We start from the raw sequence: 26,456 nt of genomic DNA, 5'->3' as shown, positions 1-26,456 counted from the left end.
CAAAACCCACAAGTTTTTAAGAGAACCACAAAGAGTCCTACGGTGCACTGTTGTGACTTTTGTGTGTGATGTGATTTTCCTTTGGGCACAGACAGGGAATATTAATTCTCTCGGTGAGCTCACACATGGGCCAAGTATTGATCCTCACAAGAATGAGAGCATGATGACAACCATGTAGTGTACACAGAGTGAAAATTACATTTTGTCAGGGCTTAGAAGCAATACTTGTACTGATATAGGTGCAGGATTTTCAAACCATTTCTTACAGGAAGTAATGATGTAACACCAAGTGTATTATATTTGATACATGAGTTTTTGAGACCTCTGCATAATCAGTGTGATTTTTCTTTTTTGCTTAATAAATCTGAATAAATTGCACAATAAACATTAAAGCGATTCATTGCTCAAAAATGCAACATATAGCAAACATAATACAAATTCAGACTCATGTATGCAAAATTATATTTAATTATTATCTGGTTCAAGCTTTACTTGGTTAACATATAAAATGCTGTTAAGTTTAAAATTTAACACCAGCTTCTCCAAAATTCTTTCTTCATTCACTATTTTCTGGCACTGTTTTGATTCAATATGTAGAAATACCCAGATGTCCAGCAAAGTGCAAATAATATTTTAACATGTAATTTAATTTTTAAAACGTTGTGAAGGGAAAAGCAAATATAAGGTCAAAGGAAAAAGATCTCAAACAAAAGTCTGAGCTCCACTTTTAAATATAACTGTGAGTGACTGTATGCAAACGAACACAGTGGGGGATCGACAAAACAACTCGGCTGAACACTTAACCAATCAGCTCACTTCAAAACACTGTCCACAGGGGTGCTTTCAGTGCAGGGCGAAAAGGTCAACACGCCAACTTGCTTTAAAAAAAAACAAACCTCAAAATTAAGCGTGCTTCCAACAGCCTTCAGAACGTATTTCATCTGCAGTCTTCTTTTCTTCTAAACAAAAACTAAACATTGCACATTTCCTGGCAGCAGCAGCAGCAGCAGCAGATTACCTCGGAGAGTAAACAGTGCCTCACTAAGCCAATATTTTCTTGCAAAAAACAGTTGCAGTGACGTCCCGATTATTTTATCAGCTGGCATAATGAGCTTTGGTCCTGTTCAGCTTTATTTATGTATTTTTATTGTTTGTGGCTGCATTCTTAACTTCATGGGTACAAGAAAATAGCTTTTTTTAAATTAATAAAGCACATTTTGCAGATGTGCATTTTAAGCATACTGTGCATTTAAACTGAGAGTAGAGAGCTGTTTATATTGATAGCTGTTTACCCGCTCGCCAACAACAACAACTTCATTAACAGCCACTATTACACTGGAACTGCTCATGCAGCACTTTCCTCTTTTAACCACCAAAGTAATTGTGTAAAAATCAATATGTTCAATAGTGACATAAAATGTTTATTTCTGCTTGCGAACCCTAAATGACAGATACATCATAGTGTATGCTGCTTTTTTAACAGCGCGCACGTTTAAAACACCGTCTTTCTAGATTTTCTGCTCACAGAAAAAGGTCAGATTAAGAAAGTCCCTCCTAAGAAAGTGTTTGAAAGCTGTGATATACGCCTCTTTAACACAGTTTGCATGTAGATGTATGTGTGTTCAGTTTCTGTAAAGTATAAAAGGGAGGGATGAGCCCATCCCTGCAGTCATGGGGCAGGAGGTGGGGTACACTCTGGACAGGTCACCAGTCTATCACATGGACAACACAGAGAGACACATGACCATTCACTGCTCTCATTCTGAGCTACAACCAACTTATAATCAACATGGAGGCTCCATATGGAGGGCCCCCAGCTGTGGTTTGAGCATATAACCGCATTGCTTTGAGGTGACGTCTCTAATCACTGTACCACTGTGCCCATCCCTACATTAACACATGTTTTTGTGCTATTGTGCATTAAAAGCTTCGTAGCTGCTCCATAAGTTCTTTCCATAAGGACCAGTTCTTATTTGTCTTTAAAGAATTTCCACTAATTGAGACATTGTGTAAAATTCCTCCTGAAAAAGATGCACTGTGAAAAAAAATGACATCATCATCAAGTAATGATGAGCTTGTCCTGATTTCTAAACAAGAAGCAGAGATTCTGGGTCCAATTCTCACAAGAAGGCAGCAGCAGGGAGAATTTCATGGTTTGATCCAGGAGTTGAAGCTGAATCACGACCGCTTTCGTACATATTTCAGGATGTCAGTGGGGCAGGATGAGCTCTTGTTGCCAGAGTTGGGACCACATCTGAGGCAGAGAAGGGATGATTTCAGACAGCTGACTGAGCCATAGCAGTGTCTAACTGTGTGTCTGAGTACAATAGTATTCATATTACAATAGCCTTGCTTGCCAATGCAGCAGTCTGATTGGTCAGATCCGTTTATTCACGTCCAAAAAATCTGAAAACTTGAGCTTGGTTAAAAATAAATAAATGCCGCAAAGTCGTCCAGCAGAATTATGCAGTTGGTGTGAACAGCTGCATTAAGAATAGCTGAGTCCAAAAAAGATTTTTAAAGCACACAATATTTTTGGTATTTAAACGCTTTTACACTAACTGCTGGTACATAATTAAAGTCTAACATTGCAGATTTCATGAGCTGCATGTGGGATGTAACTTTAAAGCAGCTTTAATGACCAACTTATCAACAATCAGTGTAACAGTACAGTGTTTTCTTCCCTCAAAGCCTTTGCCTGCACTACCAGAGGAGCAGCCTGTTCCAAGTCTGTCGCTCCCACCTTCACTCATCTTTAACAAGGAGCGAGGGCAAGTGAAACATGTGATGTTTCGTGGGGTGAAACAGCTGTGGATCATGACACAGGAGCTCACGGATCCTGCAGACAGCTTCTTTTTTTCACCAACCCCATCTACATTAGCTGAGGACTGCATCTGTAGCAAAGGTGAGCTGTGATTTAAATAGACAGCCTGCCGGATCAAAGCCTGCCTACCTGTTCTTCCGGCTACAGCCTTTCCGCTTGCATGGTTATCATAATTGCTCTTGCTCAGAGGACATGCTGCTTCCGTCAGGGCCACGTCCTCCTGCATTAGAGCTGAGGAGCCTCAGCCAAGCAGAACCTGGCTGTGCAGGTAGATACTTTTTCTCCTTTTTCTCAGAACACCTCCGAAACTCTGTTGAATATACAAGTTGCTCTCCGCAGACTTAAAAGTTCAAAACTTGTGAAAAGAAGAACACCTGGCTCTGGCCAGCTTGACTCGTGGTAGTTAGGAAGCTACAATACAAAGCAAAATGTGCCTATAAAATGTATCTATGCTGAAATGTACTGGCTGATGTGTTAGGAAACGATGCCACGCTGTTTTAATGGAAATGAAAACGATCAACCTACAGAGGGCTGAGTTCAAAGACACCCTGAAAACCAAAGAGAAAAAAACTATGTGTCAGGATGAATTTCATTGGAGCAACTCAAAATGGTACTTGGTAGTTTGCATGACCCCAATGTACGTGCGTGCCTGACAACATTAGGGTATGCATAATGAGATGACTTATGATCCTGGGAGGTCTCCTCCCAGATCTGGACAGTCTGAGGTGCATCCTGCTGGTGCAGGATGGGTCGAAACATCGTGTTCAGGAGCTGCAATGGTGTCAGCTCATTCATCCTCCTAGAACTGCCTGCATACTCTCGCCAGATGAGGCCGGGTGTTGCTGTGCACCAGGAGGAACTCAAGACCCACTGCACCAACATAGGATCTGATAATGGGTCCAAAGGATTTCATCATGATGCCTAATGGCAGTCAGGGTAATGTTGGCGAACCTGTAGAGGTCTGTGTATCCCTCCATCGATATGCCTCACCACACCATCACAGACCCAAACCAGTTATGCTGAACGATGTTGCAGCACAGCTTCTCCAGAACCTTTCACGTCTGTTACATGTGCTCAAAGTGAACCTGCTCTCATCTGTGGAAGGCATAGGGCACAGGCAGTGGACCAGCCGATTCTGGTACCCCCCAGTCGGGTTCCACAGTGTCAGGTAGTGAACACAGAGCCCACTAAGGATGTGGGGTCCAAAGGCCACCTTCATAAAACCATTTCTGACTGTTTGGTCAGAGACATTCACACCAGTCGCCTGCTGGAGGTCATTTTGAAGCTCTGACAGTGTCCATCCTATTCGTCCTTGCCCATCAGCAAGACCAGAGCAGATAGCAGTCCTGCTGATGGATTAAGGACCTTCTACGGTCCTGTCCAACTCTCCTGCAGTAACTGCCTGTCTCCTGGAATCTCCTCCATGCTAAGAGTGTGCTGGGAGACACAGCAAACCTCTTGCCAATAGCACAAATTTATGTGCCATCTTGGAGGAGTTGGACTATCAGTGCAACTTCTGTAGGGACAGGGTATCACCTCATGCTGTAAGCAGTGACACTGGCCCAAGCCAAATGCAAAAATAGTAAAGAAACAGTCAGAAAAGTTAAGGAGGGATCAAATGTGAGAGGCCTGTAAAATCATTCCTGTTTTGGAGGTTGTGTTACTGTTGTCCCTCTAGTGCGCCTACCAAAGCAGCTGAAACTGATTAACAACCCCCTCTGGTACTTAACTGACCACAATATCCCACAAGTTTAACTGACTAATGCTATACTCTGATTAAAATGCTCCTTTAATTCAGTTATTTTTTTTATATATTTTATCTTTAGTGAATTATTCGATTCAATTTGTATGGATGTTTTCATTTTAAAAAAAAACATCAGGTTTGAAAGTGGCTCTCTTTTATGCAAAAGTACACAAAAGAGAGTATTTTGTCCAAAAAAGGAAAATATCCTCTGTTAAAGCTTCGTATTAAATGAAGTCTGCGTTGACAGATTTTATCCTTTGGACTGAAATGAGTTCACACCTGTTGTCGTGTATGGGAGGCTGTATTGAGTGCTTGCACTTAACTGATGCTTTCGTTCAGTACGCTGAAATGAAATAAGCCTGTGTGAGTCTGACATGTTGCACAGGACACATGGCTGTCACACAGCAGCTGTTGGAGCTCCTAACCTGCGAACAAAACGCCCTGCAAGCTCTAAAAATCAACCTGCTACATGTGCACTTGGAGGCACGTGCGCCTTTTATAACTCCTACAAGTCTGTCTCAGGGTTTTCACAAATACCTGTGTCATATTTATAACTTAATGTATGCTGTGTTTTCCCCACAGGAGCAACCAAATACCTCAAATTCACCTGTGATGAATTGGGAAATTAGTGGCCAGCTGTCAAACGCTGGTAGCGCTGGCTTTTGCAGCCCATCGCTCCTAATCAAGAGCACCTAGCTCCTTTTTAAATATGTTGAAGATAAAGTAGCACTGTGATAGCAATTGTGCTAAATGAGCCATTTGAAAGTGTGGCTCATTTTTCATAATACTGGAGAAGTCAATTAAGGGACTTTTGAAGCTCGGGGAGGCCCAAGGAGACATTGAGGTGCGACGATAGGAAAAGACACCAGTGATTTTGAGTCACAAGAGAGAGAAAAACAAGCAGAGTCTCAGTGGAGAGACAACAGGGAAATGTAACCAGCAGCAGTGTCTGAGAGGAGAAAACAAAGGACAGGGTATAAAAATGTCAGACGCAGCAACAGTGACACCAGTTTTTGTCAGCCAGCCAGCTGCTTTCATAGCCTTTGACAGGCTGAGCAACAAAAGCCAAAATATCCAAATTGCTTGTGGGTAAAAGACGACTATTGTTACACTTTGTGTGGCCCCCATCTGCTCCCAGAGGACCCGGAGCCATGACACCACGTCCCACACTGACAGCGAGCCAGGGGGAGAAATTGGAATTGAACGGCTGCTGAAAGGCTGTTAATAAACAGTTAGTGTTGCATTTGCGAACAGTGTGAAATGTAAGCATCATTACCTAATCTCTCCCTGACAAGAAAACACAGCCACTGCTTTTTCCCCCCGGTGTTTGTTAGAGGAGTTAGCTAAAACCCGGGCCTTACTGTAAAAGACAAAAGTGGTTTCTCCTTAATAACATCCCTCTGTGTGAATAAAACATCTGCTCCCTTTGCTAGTCATTTCTGCATTAGCTAAAACCCGATTTAATAAAAGTATTCAACAGCGGTGTTCTGCCTGCAGGAGCTTCTCTTTGAATCTGACTTGAATTTTAAACTTCACTAAGTTAAGATTTGCTTGAACTCATTGGAGATCTGATTCTTTTTTGTTTTCACACAAGATATTTTTCCACCTCAGGTTTTATGAAACTGCTAGATTTCAGTCGAGCACAGCATGGAGTTCTTGGTGGCTCTGGTCCCAACTGCCTTAGTCAGCTGCTCATGTGTAGTTTTGGGCTGATCCAGCACCTTTCTCATGATCGTCCTCACCCTATGAGGTGATGTTAGGCATGGAGCTGCAGACTGATGGCGACTTATGGTCATTATATGTCGTTAACCTCCTAAGATCCAAACTCTTTCATGCCATGCATTTTTAATTTCTCTTTGCTATATTTGGACTGATTGGGACCTGATGAATGTAAAAACAAAGAATTACCTGATTTTTTTTTTATCTGATTTTTGTTTCTGAGAAAACAAAAATCCGCATATGAGGACATTAGTTTTAAATTTCAGTGGCAGTATAATGTCCTGGTAAGTGGATATCAGGCCCTAATAGAGCAAAATTCTGTATTTTGGTCTAAATAACCCAAAATGTGATGTCCTCATATGTGGACGCCAGGTCCTAGAAGGTTATTTTCCAAACAGTTTTCATCTTCCCACCAAGCTTCTGAGATTTTTGGTTGATATTCCGTCTCCATGAAAATGAAACTAACAAAATCAGAGACTGTTGATATCTTTGTAAGTGAGCAAACTCACAAGTTCTGCATGGGACTGAATCATTAAGTCCCCAATGTGCACATCGATTCTGTGTTCTTGTGTTTATGAAGTTAAAATCCTCCAGCTCCACCATCAACAATGGCTGCTTGGACACCATTCCAGTTTCATGATAAAGTTTTACTGAACAACAGCTGCTTTTATATAAACAGCTCCGGGAGTTTGGCTTGACAACCACTTGTAACGAGTAATCGACCTTCCCTTGGAACCATTTCTTGGACTTTGATACTGCAAATAAACAAACAAACACACCCACGGCAAAAAAATGTATCAATTAATAACCTCAGAGTTTTCTTAATCTGCATTGTTGATTAATTTGAAAAAAAAAATCTCGGTGTTATGTCATGTCCAATTTTTGCCCAATCACAGGGGACAAAAAGGATGGAAGATAGGAGGAAAAAACTGAACCTTTGTTAATAAACTTCCAATAAAGCAAAAAAAAAAAAAAAAAAAAGGCATAAGAAGGCACATTTATTTTAACTGTGGTAGTGTCTTCAAAACCAAACAGATCATCATGGATCAGCAGGGACGTAAAGTGGACTCATTTTATGTCCCTGGAGGCTTGCTTCAAATGCCGTGCAATAATTTTTTACGGCACACCCAACCTAAAACCATCAAATCTGATTTTACTTATTTTTTATGTCTCTTTGTGAATCTGACCCCTGATAAAGGTCTTGGCCCATGCAGGTCACAACTCCTGCCAGTCTCAATGGCAATAGCTCAAAGCTTTAAGTTCGCAACAGAATAATATTGTACAGAGGGTTCGATAAATCGCAGCATCTTTTAGTTCGCACGAAGAGCCACTCATAGTAATTGGAACCAGACTGATGACTGTAGCATACACACTCGCCCCAGAGACCTTTTCTCGCCAGCAACAGAGCATGAGCTCATCCCCAGCTGGTCCACCAGAGGGAGGGGACCGTGCAGGCAGGATGGATGTAATGCAAGGCTCTAAAAAGAGTGAGGTAATGGGTGAAGCATCTTCTTCCTGATTTTTATCCAAAGAGAGACAAAAGCAGGAAAACTGAAAGATTTCCTAGAATGCAGGTGTCCTCCTGGGAGCTTCCTCTCCTCCTGCCTCAGGATGATGTGCATGGAGGTTGCTGTGCTGCCAGAATAACAGAAAACAAGTCCAGGTCCCACCAGAGTGTGATGCAACCTGCTTCTTAAAGGCCCAATCGCCACAAGTGTGAACACATAAAGTTCTGCAACTCAAGACGTGAAAACTTATGTTTTATTATGTTAGTAAATATTTATTTGTAACACAATCTTATGTTTTCCAGTGTGACAAGCTGTGTAAGTCAAGTATTTGTGATTGATGTTATAAAAAGCATTAATTGACGTTGTGCGCTATCCTATCAGAAGCAGACACCAGAAGATGGGAACACTGTACTCACAAGTAATGAGCATGGGCAGCAACAATATTCAGGCAGGCTGTGGCTCTTTATGATGCTCGGTTAGTGCTAAGAGGCCCAAAGTGTTGCAAGAAAAGTTGCCCGATACCCTCACACAACCAGCACTACTGGCTGTTGATGCAGAGCAGGATCCATGCTTTCATGTTGTTTACCATCCAAATGTCGCAGTAATATGCCCTGTTAAAGGGGAGATTTTCCTTCCTGCTGCTGCCAAATGCTTGGTCATAGGGAACTGTTAGATTGTTGGAGATTTTTGTTACTGTAAGGCCTTTATTTTTAAATTTTAAGCAACCGAAGCGATTGAGGTGACTGCTGTTGTGAATTAGTGGTGTATAAATAAAATTCAATCGAATTTAACTGAAATCTGCTTCAAGCTATAATAAATTCTGCATTCAGAGGAGAGCTGTTTAATACAGTTATTTTAAAATAACATGACTTACTTTCTATAAACAACTTCATAGTGTGAGCTTTAGTTTTGCATTTTACCTGCATGTTTCTTACAATAACTAGCTGGTCTGCATCTTTGTGACTCAGCTTATACAATTGATAATTGCACCTTGCCAAATATACTTGCTAAAGTGGGTTGATAACTACTACTATCAGTTCTTGTGAACTGATAGAACGATTGTAAACAACCCAAGAACATGCTAAAAAAAAATAAAATAAAAAAAAATAAAAAAATCGAGATTTCAAAACAGACTTCAATGAGCGATGGTCCGTGTTTTGTATACATACTAGCATGTGCATGGAGCACAAGTGATGATCCAAAATGTTGAAGACTGCATTTTGACTAAGGATCACAGTGCAATGTATGTAAAGCCTAAACAGGGTGCGTTAAAGTGAGAGGGACACAGTGTTTGAAAAAGCTGTGTGAGCGCACAGCACAGGAAACGTCTGCTTCTGAACAAAGGCAAGTGTCCTCTGGGGAAAGGTCAGAGAACGACTGTGATGTGAAAGAAGAAAAAAGCAACAAATGAACAGGTCAGTGGCCAAAGAAACTAAAATCAAAGATTAACTCTGGGAAGCACAAATTGATGTCAGGTGGCTACAAGTTATCCAGAGGTACGTTTTCAATAACCTTTATTAGCATAACAATAGGAGAACAGCAGCAGTATTATTTGTAAAATGCTCTTTAATAAGGTGCTGGAAATATCTGACAGTCATGTTTGTTCTTTTCCACAGAACATTTATCACCAAAACCTGGGACACCACAGTGTGACCAGAGCATGTGCCACAAAACAGAACATGACCTTTTACAAAATTTACACATAAAATAGTCACAGTGTAGAGGAGAGGGAGGCTGAACGCACTGCACTGGGATATTAAGGCAACACGTCCCTTCTTTTTCCCCCCGTACAAGAAAAAAAAAAAAAAAAGTATGAAAGAAAGAAAAAGACAAAAAAGCACCAGGAAACCGTTTAGAGGACCTAAAGGAAAACACAAACACTTCTGTCATAAGTGATGTGCAAGGCAAAGACACAAACATGAACAAGTTACAAATGTAAGTGACAGATGTTTGGTGCAAAACACCCGCTGGTGCTTTGGAGACCAGCAGCTTGGCAATTCAAATGTTGCGTAATCCAGTCTGTATAATAAAACAACCTGTCTCATCTTTGTGGATCTTAGCAGGGGTTGAAATTTTCATCCTGTTATGATTTTTCTTTTTTAACTCTTTAGCTTTGTTAGTGTTGAGATGTTTCCAGTAAATACTGGCAGATTTCTGAGGAAACAAATGAATAAAAACGATCAAGAAAAAACAAAAACAAAACAAAAAAAACCCCCAAACAAATGTCAAATTAAAAAGCAAACCTCCCAGAAATTGATACAGTTATCTATAAACAGGCAGAACACAGAGAGCATTTTATTTCTTCCACATGTGCAGCAGATTGGTAGAAGACTCCAGGTGTGTCTGATCCCGGCCCATGTCTCGAAATCTGGGAGATTTTTTTCCATGAGATTCGTCTCGAGAGGCTGATAAAACAGGGAGCGAGTCCCTGCCTCTCACTGACAGGCAATATTACAGGCAAACTCACCACGAGCACATCTGCAACAGCCAACAACACCAGGAGATCCAGTACAGCCAGGCCTGCTGATTGGCTGAGGAAACATTTCCTTTCCACCCTCGTTAGGGGCACACCTCTGATGCCGATCTGTAGTAAACGTGATGTGCAGTAATTTTGAGCGTGTCCAGTTTCTGCAGGGATGATGATCAGGAGGAGGGATGCAAACAGCCGCATGGCAGGAAGGCGGGAAGAGGGGGGGGGGGGGGGCACACTGATTACAGCTTTAAATGTTACATCATCAGTTAATAAACAACCGTCCGTCATGCTGTACCCGGTAAAGAAAACTCAAGCCGTCACAAAAGCTCGTTTACATACAAACACTGAGACAAAAGGAGGTAATAACGAGTTAAACAGTCATATGGCGTTGAGTCGATCACCTATAAAGAGTAAACATTGAGATCACGCATATTCCTAAAACATTACATGTTAAAAGAGCGCAGGTGGTTCACTTGCCCTTCATCTCCCTTTTCTCATCTTCGTTGTGCAAGAGTTATCATTTAGTCCTTTATTATTCGGTTGCACATTTGCATCCTCATAGTGTCACACAGAGACAAAGACGTCCAGGTAGAGGCGATCGTAGGACTCCCTGAAGAAGAGGATGAGGACGAGGCTGAAGAGACAGGAGCCAGTTAGACACCAGTTCAGCCACGACACATCTAGATGAAGACAAGAAAGGGAACAAGCACGAGTTAGATTTCTGTTCAATCACCAAAGAGCTTTAAGCAAGTTTTCCTACTTAGCAGCCATCTTGGTACCAAACAGTCATTTTGGCCTAATTAAACCAGACCCCTATCGAAATGGTTTGGGAGACAGCCACACTCTGATTGTGATGGACAACTGTGCATTTCTCATTTGCCTCTTCAACCTTTTCCTTCTTGGCTTCCTGATAACTTTCAGTCAGTACCACTATATTTAAAAGAGATCCCACAATTCACCTCTGTGCACATATCTGGAAAGCATAAGCTGGCCAGAGTAAGAAGCAACCTAAAAAGCATCGCTGTACTTGTATTTTTTAAATGTGCAAAAGGAGCATCAAACTGAGGGTCAGCTTTGATATCAGCTGATCTGAACTGTAGCAAAATCTTGGTTAGGCTCTCATCATGGCCAATTAACACTCCATCATCATGGTTAAATGACTGTGGTATTGGTGGTCACGTCAAAAAATAAAAAGGATCTGAAAAGGACATGACCAGAGTTCCTGGTACACAGCAGCAAACCCCTACATATGACACTGTGCTCCTTTATAATAATATGACTCCACATATATACAGAAACCTAAAGGAGATGTTCACATGAAATGACACTGAATGATTAATTAGCATTAACAGCCCTAATGGCTAATCAACAGGAATTTCTGACATGCCACACAAAACAGAAGCAGCCTGTGCCGTCTTTCATAATCACTCTCAATAATTCAATGATATTGGCAGTGTTCCCTATTATCATTGACCTACACTTGAACCTAAACATGGAGCAGAATGAGGTGTTCTATTTTCTCTGCTCTGTTCAAGCTCCATTAACCACAGGAGAGGTGCTCTGGCTGTCTGCAATAATGCTGAATCTGGAGGGCAGATGGGAGCCTCACACCAGCGCTGAACCGCCGGCATCTTAACTCACCAGCACACATAACCTCTGCTTGTTCAGCCTCCGTGATGCGTGCCACAGATTGTCATCATGCACGCTTGCACGTGCGTGCACGTGTAAACGCGGGTCTAAAGCCTGGACAAAACGCAAATCGATAAACTCTTCCTTTCGCGTGCATTAAGCAGCCCTCGCTGGGAAGCTGCTCGTCTCGCAGCGAGGGCTGCGAGTTGCAGGTGTTTGAGACTCTGTCCTGACAAAGATGTTAGGCTGAATCTTTCCTGCTTGGTGAAGGCCAATATCTCAGCCAGGATACAGGCTGCAGTGGAAGCAGGAAGCTGACAGAGTAAATATAGAGAAAATCAGGTTATAACAGGCAGCAGAATCCATGAATACATGCCAGGACAATGTGTCACAACTCACACCGGCTCAACTCCGTGTCCAGTCGGCATCCTTTTCATAAAGTCATTAATCAGCTGACCAGATCGATGCTTGAAGAGCTTGCTGCTCGGACTGCACAGCACAGCCTCTTTGTGGTAAATTATGAGTCCTGGCCGTACGACACAAATCCACATGATTGATGCGTCACCGCTTTCGTGAGGAGGAATAATGTGCGGCCAGAAGTGCGAAGATGAAAGTAAAGGATAAACTGGGGCAAAAAGAAGGTGGTGAAGGGGCTTGAGGGGAGAGGGAGGTGAGGGATTGGATAAGGGTGTTTGCAGAGAGAAGTCAAGACTCCTGAATCAGCCTCATTAATCAGAACCGTGCGAGCCGGACAGCAGGAGACCTGGCAAGGAGGCAGGTTAATGGAGTTGTGTTTATCTGACCTGCAGTCTCTGTCTAACTGTCTCTCTATCTTACACGTTCCCACAACAAAGACGTGTCCATTTAAAGTTAGAGACAAAGTGTGCGAGCGTGTGGGTCTGAGCCCACGGCCCTAAATGAATGCTAATGTGGAGTTTAGCAATCAGAGTAATTCAACCAAGTGATGTGGTGAAAACGGCCAATTACTCCTCTCTGATTTCTAAAGACGAACGTGAAGCCAAGTATGGAGGAAAGGGAGTTCAAGTCTGAGTGAGCAAACGGGAACTCAGGAGCAGAGGAGGAAGGGAGAAGATTAAAATTGAATAAAAGGAAGCAGCAAAGAAAGAAGTGAAAGTAGCTCCAAGTCTTTGAAGCTCATCCGATCACCTGTTTGCTTTAATGACCATTATAATATCTTAACGCTTCCTCTGGTTCGAGATGCGTTGCATTCCTGCACTTTCCTTCAACGTAGCGAGCAGCTGATTTCTGTCGTAAACTCAAGGCTGAGCACTTGCTGGACTATTGGTTTTGAAACACTTAAAAAGCTTGGAGAGAGAGAGAGAAAAAAAAAAAAAGTGTTTCAAACCCATTTTCATCATTTTTCTACAGTATTTTGGATTTTTTTTTTTTTTATAAATTCCCTCTTATGCTTTTCCTCATGCTGTTACATATTTGATTATTAGGCTTTTATACTCAGCACTGAAGCATTTTGTGGGGCTTTTAAGTTACTGATAAACAGGTTGTCTAAGAGGAAGGTGGTGATGACGGGGAATGTTTTATGAAATAGAAGCTGAGGAGCTGGTAAAACCCATTTCTGTAAAGAAGTTTTTCTCTCTCATCCTTTGTCCTCGTATCTCTACCAGTCCCTACTAATTGTCCCTGTCAGTGCTGCTATGGCATTATGAGGATGAATGAACTGCTCCAAGTTTAAAAACACACGCGTAAAACTTAATGCAGTGGGTTTATTTTTAATTTCCAAACCCTGTCTGGTTTATTCCAGCTGCTATGGTAGAATGTAACTGCAACGACAGAGCAAAACTAAATGTGCAGCATGACATCGTCTGCCCCTCTGTTCACAGAGCATGCAGCCTGCTCATTAGGACACACTGACATACCGTGTCATCGTCTGACAGTTTACATGACATCGCAGAGTAAACCTTTGGTCGGATCTTTGTAGTCTCAGAACCAATGAATAGATGAGAAGCATCACAGCACCTGCAGTAATAATCATGTTGCATCATTGTGGTGATCAGTTGAAAATAAATAAATACATTTTCTGTCATACGACTGCATCACTGTGTCGGCTTGCAGAGATCTGTGAACAGGAAAAACTCAGATCACATCCAGAGGGTGTTTATTATCATGGCCGTGCTGGCCGTCGCCAAAAAACGTGACATTTATCCATGGTCAGAGGGCCCGGTGGCGCCAGTGTCCGGCAGCCTCGCCTCTGTCAGTGCGCCCCAGGGTGGCTGTGGCTACAATGTAGCTGCCATCACCAGTGTGTGAATGTGAGTGTGAATGGGTGGATGACTGGATATGTAAAGCGCTTTGGGGTCCTTAGGGACTAGTAAAGCGCTATATAAATACAGGCCATTTACCATTTACCATGTCAGTGGCCAAGATTGATCTTTAGATGTTCTGCCCTGAAAGTCTTTAAAAAAAATAAATAAAAAAAATAAAAAAATAGATGAGTCATTTATCTATAACAGACTTGTGTTTTCCGGCGCAAAGGGGGGAAATAAAAGTGAAAGACTGACTGGCTGACTTTCATTGTACTGTGCTATCAAACACTATCAATCTAACATCAAAATCTACTCCTGCCTAATGTTCCCGTCTGCTCTGTGAATCAATCATCCCCAAGACTTTAACTACAAGCTAATTTTGCATCGTGGGCCACGTACAGCCCACTTTGATCTGAAGTCTGAATTATATTAGAAATAATATAGAAAAAAAGTGCACGTCTCAACATGTCTACATAAAATCATGCCAATAAGATCACGATCACTGTATACAAGGATACAAGCAGCATGCAACAGGTGGCAAAGTTGTATTTCAAGCCACTGGCTCATCTGCTATTTTGCTAAGTTGTGTTAATACTGCCAAAGACCTTGTTCTTGACCAGACCTAACCCAGATTAAGATATTACTATTCCATAAATGATCCTAACGACAGCATCTCTGCACGGGCAGCAGAGGGGCACACGCAGACACTATGAATATTACAGTCGAGCTCAGCGCTCGTGTGAATAACAGTTCTTGTTGGAATGGAAAATGATACACATGGCTTTGATTTCATTGGAAGTTGATTAAGCACTGAAGCATGAGAGGAGATTCTTGTGAATTGTGGAGGGATCAAAATAAAAAACCAGGTCACACTCACGTTCTTGTTATTCAACTCTGCTAAAGTTTGAATACTTACCTATTCAGATTGTTTTGATTCGAGCACAGATGTAAGATGGCATTCTTGACCATCATCAGTCTCCTGATTCTAACAGGACATCAGCCACAAATGGCAATCCGACTGATCGCTGATGTCATGAACTACACTGGGTTCACTGTGACTGTATGATCACAGTCAGAGGACACCGCTGTGAACACTGGACAGTTAATCATAATAACAGCCTATTACTATGGCTGCCAGGTCAGCAGAAAGGTGCTACAGATGAAGACTGAGACGTGTGCCGACAAGCATCTTATGGCCTTAATCAGTCTTAATTGAGGTCAATGCAGCGGTATAATTAATGAAACTCGCTTCTCCTTTATGGCCGTCGCCTTTGTTTGAGAGGATTGGGGTCACGCATGAAGATAGCGACCTCAGCTTGGTGTAAAGACCATCCATCACAAAATGACAACTGTCTGCGTACAGGTTGGTGAGAACACTTACTTCAGGAGATCACTGAGAATGAGTGCAAAGGTGTGTGTGGCACTGTTGCAAAAATGAAAAGCAGCAAATGAAACTTTTATTCTCTCAGGAGTCCTACACAAAGAAAGGTTGTTTGCCTTTTCTTTCTTTCTTTTTAACTTCTCCGCCATCTTTATAGGGGCTTGAAAAAGGCAGCGAAGGCGTTTTCACTTCAGAGACTATAAAGTTTAGCCAAAAGAAAAAGAAAAGAAACCCTGGGACCTTAGAACTGTGCCAATTATTTCTCAATAGTGAATAATTTGTGTTTTTCTCCTATGCAACTGAAGTTCCACTCATCCTCCACCTCCTAGCGCCAGTTAGAGCTCACTGATCCAAGACCAGCTCCTCACAGATATTAAAACGGACAAGAGGGTAAATTCATAAACGCCCCCTCGCTCTCAGGGAGAAGGAGCTATAATTCAGAATGCATAACGAGGCAGTGGGCAGCCAAAAGGAAAACCCTAAAATGAACAATAAACTGGGAATAGGTGGACATCTTTAAAGGCGAAAGTTGCCATATTCATGAATATCAGAAGGTGAAGGGGGGTTGAAGTTTGCACATTACTTGCTAAATACAATATGAGAGTAAAGAAAGGACATTAGAGCAATTAGCCAGCCCACTAAAACACTCCAAAGGGAATTTACACAGTAATCTAAATTTATTCTTGCAGGAGTGATCTGCTCAACAGAACAGAGTGCTGCCAATTTATAGACCAGGAAGGACACGCCCACCTGCCTTTTGTTTTTTTTAAAGATCAATGGTTACAGTCACAGTTTAATATCCACACTCAAATCGGACACTTCTCCCACAGTAGAGTTACACCGATGAAAGACTTTCAAAGTTTTCTTTTGGACTTTTCTTGGCTGCTTTATACCTGATCATTTTCACTCAAATAGTGAACTTAGGCTACGTTCACACTGCAGGCGAAAGCGCATCAAATCCGATTTTTTTGACCCTATGCGACCCGTATCCGATCATGGTGTGACAGTGTGAACGGCACAAATCCAATATTTTCAAATCCGATCTGGGTCACTTTCGTATGTGGTACTGAATCCGATACATATCTGATGTTTTAGAAGGCGACTGCTGTTTGATGGTCAAGTCGCATTAAATCTGTCTTTTACGTCACTGACACAAGACAGACGCCAATTATCATCTCCCGAGAAGACATCGCGAACGCTTCCTGGACATCCAGCGTAGATGTCAGTGAAACTGTTGGGAAGACAACGTTGGAGAAACGTGAACATTTTATTTGTATCTGCAGATTCTGACAGAAATCTGCAGCTATCCTTTGAAGCACCGCTCCTCTAAAACAGCAACAAGGATAATTATTAGGTTATCTACATTATTATGTAAATAACAAAATAACCTAAAGCAAAAATTGGGAAACGTAAAGTCCAAAGTCTTTATATTAAGGGCCATCAGTCAAACAATATTGTTTGCTCTGGGTCTAAACAGAGCGCGTTGTGTGAAATAGGAAAGATGAAAATGCTTTTTTGCACCAACAAGGTGATTCCCAAAGTAGTATTAGCCAAAAACATATCTCAGCGTGCTGCCAGCAAACTCATATGAATTTTAAAACATTCGAAGGGACATTATCAGCATTGAACTGGGCTCCCAGGATCCTGGATCTCATTACTGAAGCAATGTGGGATCCATATGACACAAAATGCAACAAAAAGCAGCCAAATTCCAAAGAAGAGCTTTGAATGTCCTTCAAGAAGCCTGGAGAACTATTCCTGAAGACTGCTTAAAGAAATGACAAGAAAGCTGCCAAAGAGTTCAGGCTGTGCTGTAACTTCATGCATGTTGTGTTTTACCAATAACTCACTGCACAAATATACCTAATAAAATATAAAGAAATTAGGAGTACCTCAAGACTTTGACACAGTACTGTATGCGAGGATTACTTTTCTTTTTTAAAGAACAGTTCTGCACTGATGTGGTAATTAGGTCAGATGAGACAGACAGATACCCATCTATCTGTGGTAAGCTGAAACTGATGTCACTGTGCCTTGAAGTTGAGCCGATAAGTCTCTGAAACTGCTGGAAGTACGGAAGCAAATGGATAGGAAAGGGTACTCCATCATTTGACATGGTGAGGATGGTGTATAGTGCTTCACATTGGTTTAAAATTCATATAGGTGTTCTTTTAGTTTAAGAACATAATTTTCACATGGAAGACCCCACTGCAATCAGGAAATGTTTCTGTAGATAAACCCTAATCGCCAAGAACAACTATGCATTGATTTCAAGTGAACATGTCACCCAAAGGAGACAACCCCAAACAATGCCAGCTAAGTATCTCAGACTTAACAGTCATCAGATCCCCTCATTGCTGGGCCACAGGCTCATATTTCACTTCGTCTATACAGACAACTTTCCAAATTACACCATTTATATCATTATATGCACAATACGCTAATTTATCTTCCTAATGATATCTGACCTCAGACAATGGTTGATGTCATGCGAATTTGGCAGGTAAAACAGACTGTAGGTGGCAATCGGCACAGATTCTGCAAATTAAATTAAAATGCCTGCAGCAGTGAGAACTGACAAGAGAACTCCGATACATCCTTCCCAACTTCGGGGTGAGAAGTGAAGAAAAAGAGCAGCAAAGGCCTCCATCATCTCAGCTTGATCTTCTCCCCAGCTGTCACAGGAAGCTGTCAGGACTCATCTCAGCACAACAGAAACCCTTTAGCTCACCCACCCACCTACACACACACACCTTCCCTCAAAGACACATGTGTGCATACACATAGACATGCAGCAATGTATTAAGTGCACAATAACATGCAAAGAATGGACCACACACACAGACAAAGCAGTCCATCAGCAGGTGCTGCAGACGGGTGTGGAGCAGAGGGTACAGCATGTATTCTTTATAAGTCCTACTCTTGTGATTAGTGTGTGTGTCCATGTGTGCGGCTGCTCTACCCAAAGCAATTCTGTGTGATCTATGATTTACTACTGTACTGACACGTTTCCGGTTCCATCCATCTTTTTTTTTTTAACTGGTTATCCAACTCAGTGTTGCAGAGTGGTTGAAGACTATAACAGCTGACACAGGGTGGATAAAGTACACACTGGACAGGTCATCGCTTCATCACTGGATTATATAGGGAGGCACTCCACCAGTTATCCTAATTTAAAAAACAACAACAAAAAAAAAAAACCTAACAGATTCATATTTTCTTCTATGAAAAGACTTCATCTGACTTACTGGTGCAACTGAAAACCTGCTTCTAATAGCAAATAAATTGGAATTGTAAAATTTTATTTAAAATCCAACCATCTCTATCAGATGACTGAAGTCCCAAATGTCTACTTTGCTGCTGTAATCTTGGAAGTAAAACAATCTGAGCTCAGAGTTTTTTTTAATCTATCTGGGTAAGAAAGTTGTGACAGCAGCAGGTACGTTTAGTTCTGTAAACTAAAACTGACAAAATCATTTCTCAGAAGACAGGAGGTGCTCAAACATGGACTAGGAACTTGCACGTCAGTGAAAGTGTACTGCAGTGCTTCAGTTACACATTTTAAATTGCTGGAGGCCATCTCAGCTCATAAAGTAACAAGAATATCCTAAAATGACAGCCGCACAGCAAGAATCCACAACAAATTACTGACACTTGGGAAATGTGAAAAGAGAAGTAAAACAAAAAAAATGCTGTGAACTTCACCTCAGCAACATTTCACCATTTTCAAATATGACCTACAGATTAACCCGGGATGAAAACTGTTAGCTGAAGTCTTGAAATTGTCCCATAATGCCATCTGTATCACGCTACAGCCTTTTTTCCCTCCCCTCCCAGCAAGGCAAGCAGGTTTCATGATCTGGTTGTTGTACTTGTTAGTGGATCCCGAGGGCCTCTGGTCAAACATTGGTATTCCCTCTGCACTGGCAAAACAACCCAGAAGGCAGGATTGAGATGCAGTTTTCAGGCAGCTGCTGTCAGTAGCCTTGGAGCAATCACAAGGACTTTGAAAATGAAGCTCATAAATATTTATAGGCTTCTGAAAATATCGTATTCATTCAAACAAACAGGGTGAAAGAAGTGCCTGTCTGTGATGGATGTGTAACAGCAGATAATTGGAGCTTTGAACAACAAAACTTACAGAGAAACTGAAGGCAGGTGGGCAAAGACCACAGGGAAAAACATGGTCCCGTGTACACACCAACACACACATTCACGTGGTTGTAAATACACGCACCTATACATGCATGTGCGCACACACACACAAGCACACACAGACACACTTTTGGGTTTGTTTTACTTTCACTTCCTCCTGTGAAAACCACAAAGGTTGAAGAGACGCAGGTTATTATATCAAACTCTGTCACGCTGCAACGAAAAGATGAGGCTTTGGCTAAATTTCAGCAGGAAGTTTCTCTCTTTGTTCTAAACATGTCAATCGCACCACAGAAACCTAATTTTCCTGCTGCCCCCCCTCCCTCTTTTATCTGCTGCGTCTATAGGGCTATAATGGATTTTAGTAAACAATGAAAACTCCAGATTTTGGGAAGTGCGAGAAACCTTTACAGGAACAGAAAACAGTCCTTCGCCCCGCGCTGTCAAAAATGACGCCGTCTCGGGAGCTAATGTTCGGCTACTGTAGAAACTGGGCAAAGCAAGCAAAAACAAAACAGAAAGAAGAACCCAACTTGTCATCTAATTATGAGAAATTACAACTGCTCTTAGTGATGGTACACCAATGCAGTAGTTTTCACACTTTCTGGCGTGCCCCTGTTCAAAAGCTGAAAAGGTTCTCTACAGAGTTTTTCCATCAAATATCAATAATAATAATGATTAAAAAAAGAATTCAACTTCATCTTAATTGAATCAAAATAGAATAAAGGTCGGTGCAGCAGCAGCAGCGCTTCTCTGTTTTTATACCCCCCACATATTAAAAATAAAATGCAAACTAATTTCGCTTCACATTTTCTTACCTGGTTGTCTGCACCCCACCTGCAGAGGCTTCATGCCCCACCATTTGAAAGCCACTACACTAATGAAGATATAATTATCAGATTTTCATGCTATTCATGCTGGGCAAGAGCATGTGCATGCACACTGGGGCACACGCACACACACACTTTGTGATTTCCTAATAAGTTTAAGGAGTTCATAAAGTTGTCTCGAGCAAATATCTTAATCATTTTGTAACATATATATATTATAAGCAAATAGGCAATCAGTGTAATCCGATGCCTCTCCAGTGAGCATCCGGGCTGCTGAATGAATTCCAACTCCTCGGCATTGGCCTGCAGCTGATGACAGAAGTACTTGTTCTCCTCAGAAACCAGTGTTTACCACCTCCTAAGGCCGACCCTTGAGATCACAGTGGAGCTCCAGAACAGAACAAAGGCTAGTGTTGCCACATGCAGTCCAAGATGGTGGAGTTGAAGTCATTCTGTCAGAACAACATACTAAAGAGGCAGCTGATGTCAAGGACTGCCACAACAACAACAACAACAACAACAAGCTCACCCAGTCAACAAGACGGAGGCAGGGCTAGCTGTGTAGCAACGACTGGACTTTCAAAGTAAGCATAAGGGGATTGTTGAGCAGTAACACAGTATTGTTTTCTCAGAGATGAGAACTGTTTGTTATGACTACTATATTACACTTTTGCTCGTAGAGCCTCGTAAAGTACACGAATTAGTGCTTTAACTGGTGTTGTTCTTACCCCATGACACTAAACGAGGGCAGAATAGGGGTGAAAATGAGCGCATTAAATGAACGAATGAGCATTTATGTTTTGAGCATACCTTTACAGTAAAAGGTGAGGAAGAAGAGGAGCAGGCCCGTGACGAGGTTACCCAGGAAAGTGACGACTCCACAGGTGATGCCTTCAGGGACCGGGTACACCGTCTCAATGAACAGCTCGAAGAATATCGGAACACTGCTGTTAATAAAAATGCCAACCAGGATGCAGGAAGTGTACAGGATTGCTGTGAAAACAGAGAGTGGGGCAGAATAAGCTACAGTTTAATTGGAAGCTTTGATGAAAGAAGGTTTCAAATCTCAAATGAGCAATTCAATTTAAAAAAAAAAAAAAAAAAAAAAAAAAGGATGCCATACTGGTCAACTTTATGGAACAGCGGTAGTGATTTATTCCACCTTCCACAGCTTCGTACTCTACCATTTGCTTTCAGCAGCACTGAGATTTATGACGAACCCTCATCCTAAAAACAACATTTCATTTGCCAGCCCTTCAGGTGGCAATTTAACACAAACAAAAGCAATATACTGGAGGTGTATTGACAGAAAATGGCCAGTTTGTAACCCAAACAACAAGTCACATCTACCCCAAGCCCACCATCACTTATACCTGGTCTGAAGTGTCACCCTGATTAGCTTAATGTGGCAGTTTTGCAATTTGAAATGTGTTTTTATTCTATTCCCACTTTATGTGCTCAGTTTTAGAAAGGACCGCTTTAAAGGCTGCAGGTGCTCAGTGGAGGGTGCAAATATAATAGTACATGTACTTGAAACTAAGGCCTGGGTGGTGTTTTTAATGCGCTTGGTTTGCATTTCCATAAATGTATGTAACAAAAAACTTCATTCCCATTCTGAATCAAAATGCAACTCATTTCACAGATTCAACAGTACATTAAAAATAAAATTCCTTTTTCTACTTCCAAAATGCACAGATGTCCATATAATAAACAGCTCGTCTTGTTTGCTCTTTGTGCATGATGAGAATCGTGTGCACTGGACACACCTGCTGATTTATGTGCTGAAGTGGGGAAAAAGAAAATATAATTCAGGTTTGTTTTTGTGTGTTCTTCTTTGCAGACCAATCAGAAATGTTTCAGTAAGTTAGGCACTTGCGTACTCTCGTCCCAGCTGCAGACCTCAGCTGGCCCTAAAGTAAAACACGTGTATTAGAGCGGATGTGCGGCGAGATTAAGCAGTTACCCCTGGAGCATCACGGCACCCTCAATCTCCCTTATCACAGCAGACTGGTCCAAACGAGCTCCCCATTAGCCTGCACGTCCCTTTAATCACAGTGCCTCTGAGGGCCCAGCGTACCTACTTGCCTGCCTGTGACTGGGAATCTAACCGCCACGCCGCAGCCATCAAAGGCAGCTGTCCCCCCTGATTCTTTTCCTTCAGTGCTACCAAAGAGCTCAAATCAAATGCTGCAGCCGCTGCACACGCGCCTCGCGTTATAAGATTAGCCTATATGCCACCAGCTCCTAACAGGTTTAAGAAGATCCCTTGAAGGAAAGAGACATGATTGATCACAACTACCCAAGAACACAGAATATAGACACAGACTATACTAGAATTTGGGGTTTCTGGCCCACAGACTTGTGTTGCATGGGTAATAAATCAGATAGAGGATTTCATTTCCCTCTAAAACTTCTTCGCTTGTTCTCAGAAACCAAAGATTACGCTTATGGGTGTTTAAATGCTAGTGACCGTCCCACACTAGGATAATAACTGGTTTTGGCAGATTTTGTTGTAGTGTCATACCACCCTCTTTGAGATGCCAGGTGGATGGAGCCTGGCAGCTGCAGACTGCCAGTGTCTGGGCTAAGTGGCAGTTCCAGGGCTTGGAGAATGATGATGGATGATGATGACTAAAATTAGTGGCTTCGGGTGACATGCTGCTCTGCCTTTTGATTTGGCTTTGGAAAAGGCAGCCCAAACACTGATATCAATGAATGGATTGGTTTTGATGAATATGTAGCAGATATACAGTACAGCCTGTGAGACCTGTTATTGTGACCTGCATTTACTGAAGACGTTTCCATCCACACTGGATAAAGATCGAGTGACACAGGTATACATAGATTTTATGCAGCTGTGGACTCACCTGAAGTGGAAGGGAGGTGGGTATAGCTGCTCAGACAGGTGAGTGTGAACCACGTAGAGGCCAGTGAGGCTCCTGCCAGCATCAGCACCAGGATCAGCTTCAGCATCCCGCGGATAGAGTCTGCAAATCTGAGCGCATGCATTGGGAAAAGGAGGGAAAGGCGGACTATAAATACATAAAAGCAGAGTAAAACATGTCAAGGACAAAAAACACTCAAGACTACTGAAGTGAGTACAGACAGCTGCTTGAGAAACAAGAAGCATCCTTCATAAACACAACGAGCATCTATGCAATTTTTCAATGTCTGTTTCTTCGGCGACTTGTGTCATAATCTATTACTGGAGGCATGCATTGTTTCACAGAAGAGCTAGATCATTTCCTTCTCCCACTTGTTTCTGAGTGCATCAGTTGCACTTGTCACTACACAAGGAGACACTACTGCAAGAGTAGATTCAATTTGTCTCACCAGCTAAGCAGGCAGACTTGAGATGCACATTGTATTACATTGTGGAAGACAAGCCATCGGGCCATTCCCAAACTCTCGAGCTCTGCGGTTTCTCTTTGTAGCCCTTTCTAAACCCACATAGTTCATTAGGTTCCTCTCTTCTCCTCTGGGTATGCATATGTATGCATGGGAAAGATTAGATGAAGCTACAGAAGCCTTTAGCGATGACAGACACTAATTACTTTTGTTTTGTTGCTCACAGACAAGATGCTGAAAGAGAAGGAGGGCGGAAATTGACAATGAACTTAACGCAAGAATAAAAAACCCATGTTGGAAAATGGTTGATTAGTTCAACTAGGTTTTGAAGTTCTGTCAGTCTGCCGAGGGCCAGGGGACGCGGGAAAACATCCTTTGGAAGGATAATGAGAAGCTCTCTACTCAGAATGTTCCGGGGTGGCATTTTTAGATGAAATTATGGTCTCTTTGGATTTTATGAGCCGTCACTCATCGTCTCTACATATCATCTCCATATTCACAGAAAATCAGCTGTACTCTGGATTTTTACCTTTGGTCTTTTAAATCACTGTGTGAGGCTAAGATGCACACCTGGTTCCTTCTGTTGGCCTTTTCAGAAAAAAAAAAAAATCCAACTAAATGGTTCATATTTCTGCTTACAAGAATGAGCTGATAGCAACGGCAGGCTAGACGAGAGGGCCAAGCGCTTGGTGCTACACGGGGATCACAATTCTCTACCCATAGCTACACCCCTGAAATCTCCATCACCCATCTGCCACTGACTGGCTCACATCCACAACCCTTCAACCACTCCTGCTACCAGAGAGGGACGAAATCCTTAGTCTGCAACCAGCCAAGAGCTCATCTCTTTGCAGAGGGGATCACAGACTGTTCCCCTGTACTACATCCAATCTGATCCTTCAGACTAAAATGCCATAAGTAGCTTATTTCCTATACTACACCTCTGGATCCCCACTCCACTAGATAAAGAGCTTGGTTACTCATTGGCACAATATGGTGCGAGTGACACGTTTTAAATTTGAACTCACGAATGTCAGTTTAAATGTCGCTAACTGAGGTGCACAGTTAGCCACCAGTAATAAAAAAATATCCCATCATAAACCAAGTCGATCAAATTTGCATTTTTTGGACTCCACTACAGTAGCATTGCACGATTTATTATTTAGAGCAGTCTGACGTTTTAGCACACAGGGATTCATTCATTCATTCAAAATTAGATTTAATACCTTTTCAGAGATATATAACGTTAAATTTGATCCTTCTGCTCTAACAGCTATCTTTGGAGAGACACCTCGAAACGTCAATCTCTCAAAAATAAAAAATTCGAATTCTATGTCCTTTGCTTCACTCACTGCAAGGCGCCTTATACTTAAGAAGCAGGAAGCTCCTCCCACACATGAACAGTGGCTTGATGAAATGATGAAATATATACTATCAGGTTCAACCACCAAATTTCTTAAGGCATGGCAGCCATTTCTAATGTACATGGAAACATTTAAAATGACCAGCTTAACAAGACCTGATACCAGATCTCTATATCACTATCATAGTTAACTGTACACTGAGTCCCTTATACATTTCATTTTTATATTTGTGGGTTTTTTTTGTTGTTGTTAGTTTGCTGCTCTCTTTCTGTTATTTTTTGGGGTATTGACAGATAAGGAGGTCCTCGTTTAGAAGTAAGACCAGTAACACTGAGCTGTTCCTTCCTTTACTCTTCAAAAATTACAAGCAGATAAAATTGTGTTTAAAACCTATATACAGTAATTTATTGATCTTCGTCACAGAACTCCATTATCATGCAAAAATCAAATACAAATAGTAAACATTACACTGCGTTCTTGAAGTGGTTTCAAAAGAACTTGAAAGATATTTTGAGTTGAACCCGCACACACATTTTGCTAATATTTTAGCGTGCTGTTAAAAACCAAAAATATACAACTGCATTTAAAAATTTAATTCAATTAAAATTAACAAAAATAAATAAATAAATCACTACAACTTCTTGTATAAGTGGAACTATACGTCACATTCATGGGAACGAGGTTGTCACATATGACGCATGAAAGAGCCACTTCCATTGGATTTGTTAAATAAGATTAAGATATAACTGTTGCACTACTCACAGAGTAAAGAGGGTCATGTCATCTCATGAGGTAAAGTCAGAATTAAAAGCCTATCTTTTACACTCCCCTAACAGGATTTATTGGCCATAAAGATAGCATCATTTAAGTCATGTAGAATCAGATTCCATTTTCTGCTCCCCGGTGCCTGCAGGGAATGATGAAATATCATCATTAGTATAATTTAGGCCCGTCTACGTTTTTAGTGAGGAGCAGACATCCTGCAAAAGAAAAAAGAAAAGAACGATATGATATGATGACCAACACGCAATCACAGATTGTTCTCGTTTGAAGGGAAAACAAATTAGGCCGCAGCTGATACTCATTTGCGTTTGCTCTATTGGAGTATTTTCCAGCTCAGACCTCCGTGATGTGAAGGAGAATAACCTGGTTCTGTTTTCTGCCACCTCCTTCGTATTCACCCCTCGCCCCCCCTTTTT

The 26,456-nt window shown here is 41.7% G+C and overlaps 1 protein-coding gene across 1 annotated transcript in view; it reads right to left on the bottom strand.

Moving 5' to 3' along the window:
- Positions 1-9,361: 9,361 nt before the first annotated feature.
- Positions 9,362-26,456, bottom strand: part of slc49a4 (solute carrier family 49 member 4) — a 44,215-nt gene continuing 27,120 nt past the window's right edge. Inside the window, exons 7-9 of the mRNA XM_085374398.1 lie at positions 23,413-23,540; positions 21,356-21,538; positions 9,362-10,948 (exon numbers count right to left, since the gene is read on the bottom strand). Of these exons, the coding sequence (XP_085230524.1) occupies positions 10,833-10,948; positions 21,356-21,538; positions 23,413-23,540 (427 nt within the window). The 3' untranslated portion in view covers positions 9,362-10,832. The remainder of the gene's footprint in view (positions 10,949-21,355; positions 21,539-23,412; positions 23,541-26,456) is intronic.

Source organism: Diplotaxodon limnothrissa, linkage group LG16 (assembly GCF_057381915.1).
Source record: "Diplotaxodon limnothrissa isolate DT_005_m linkage group LG16, D_limnothrissa_male_GT1.1, whole genome shotgun sequence".
NCBI lineage: Eukaryota > Metazoa > Chordata > Actinopteri > Cichliformes > Cichlidae > Diplotaxodon > Diplotaxodon limnothrissa.
Note: the sequence above shows the minus strand (reverse complement) of the source record. Positions and strands in the feature narration are given on the sequence as shown.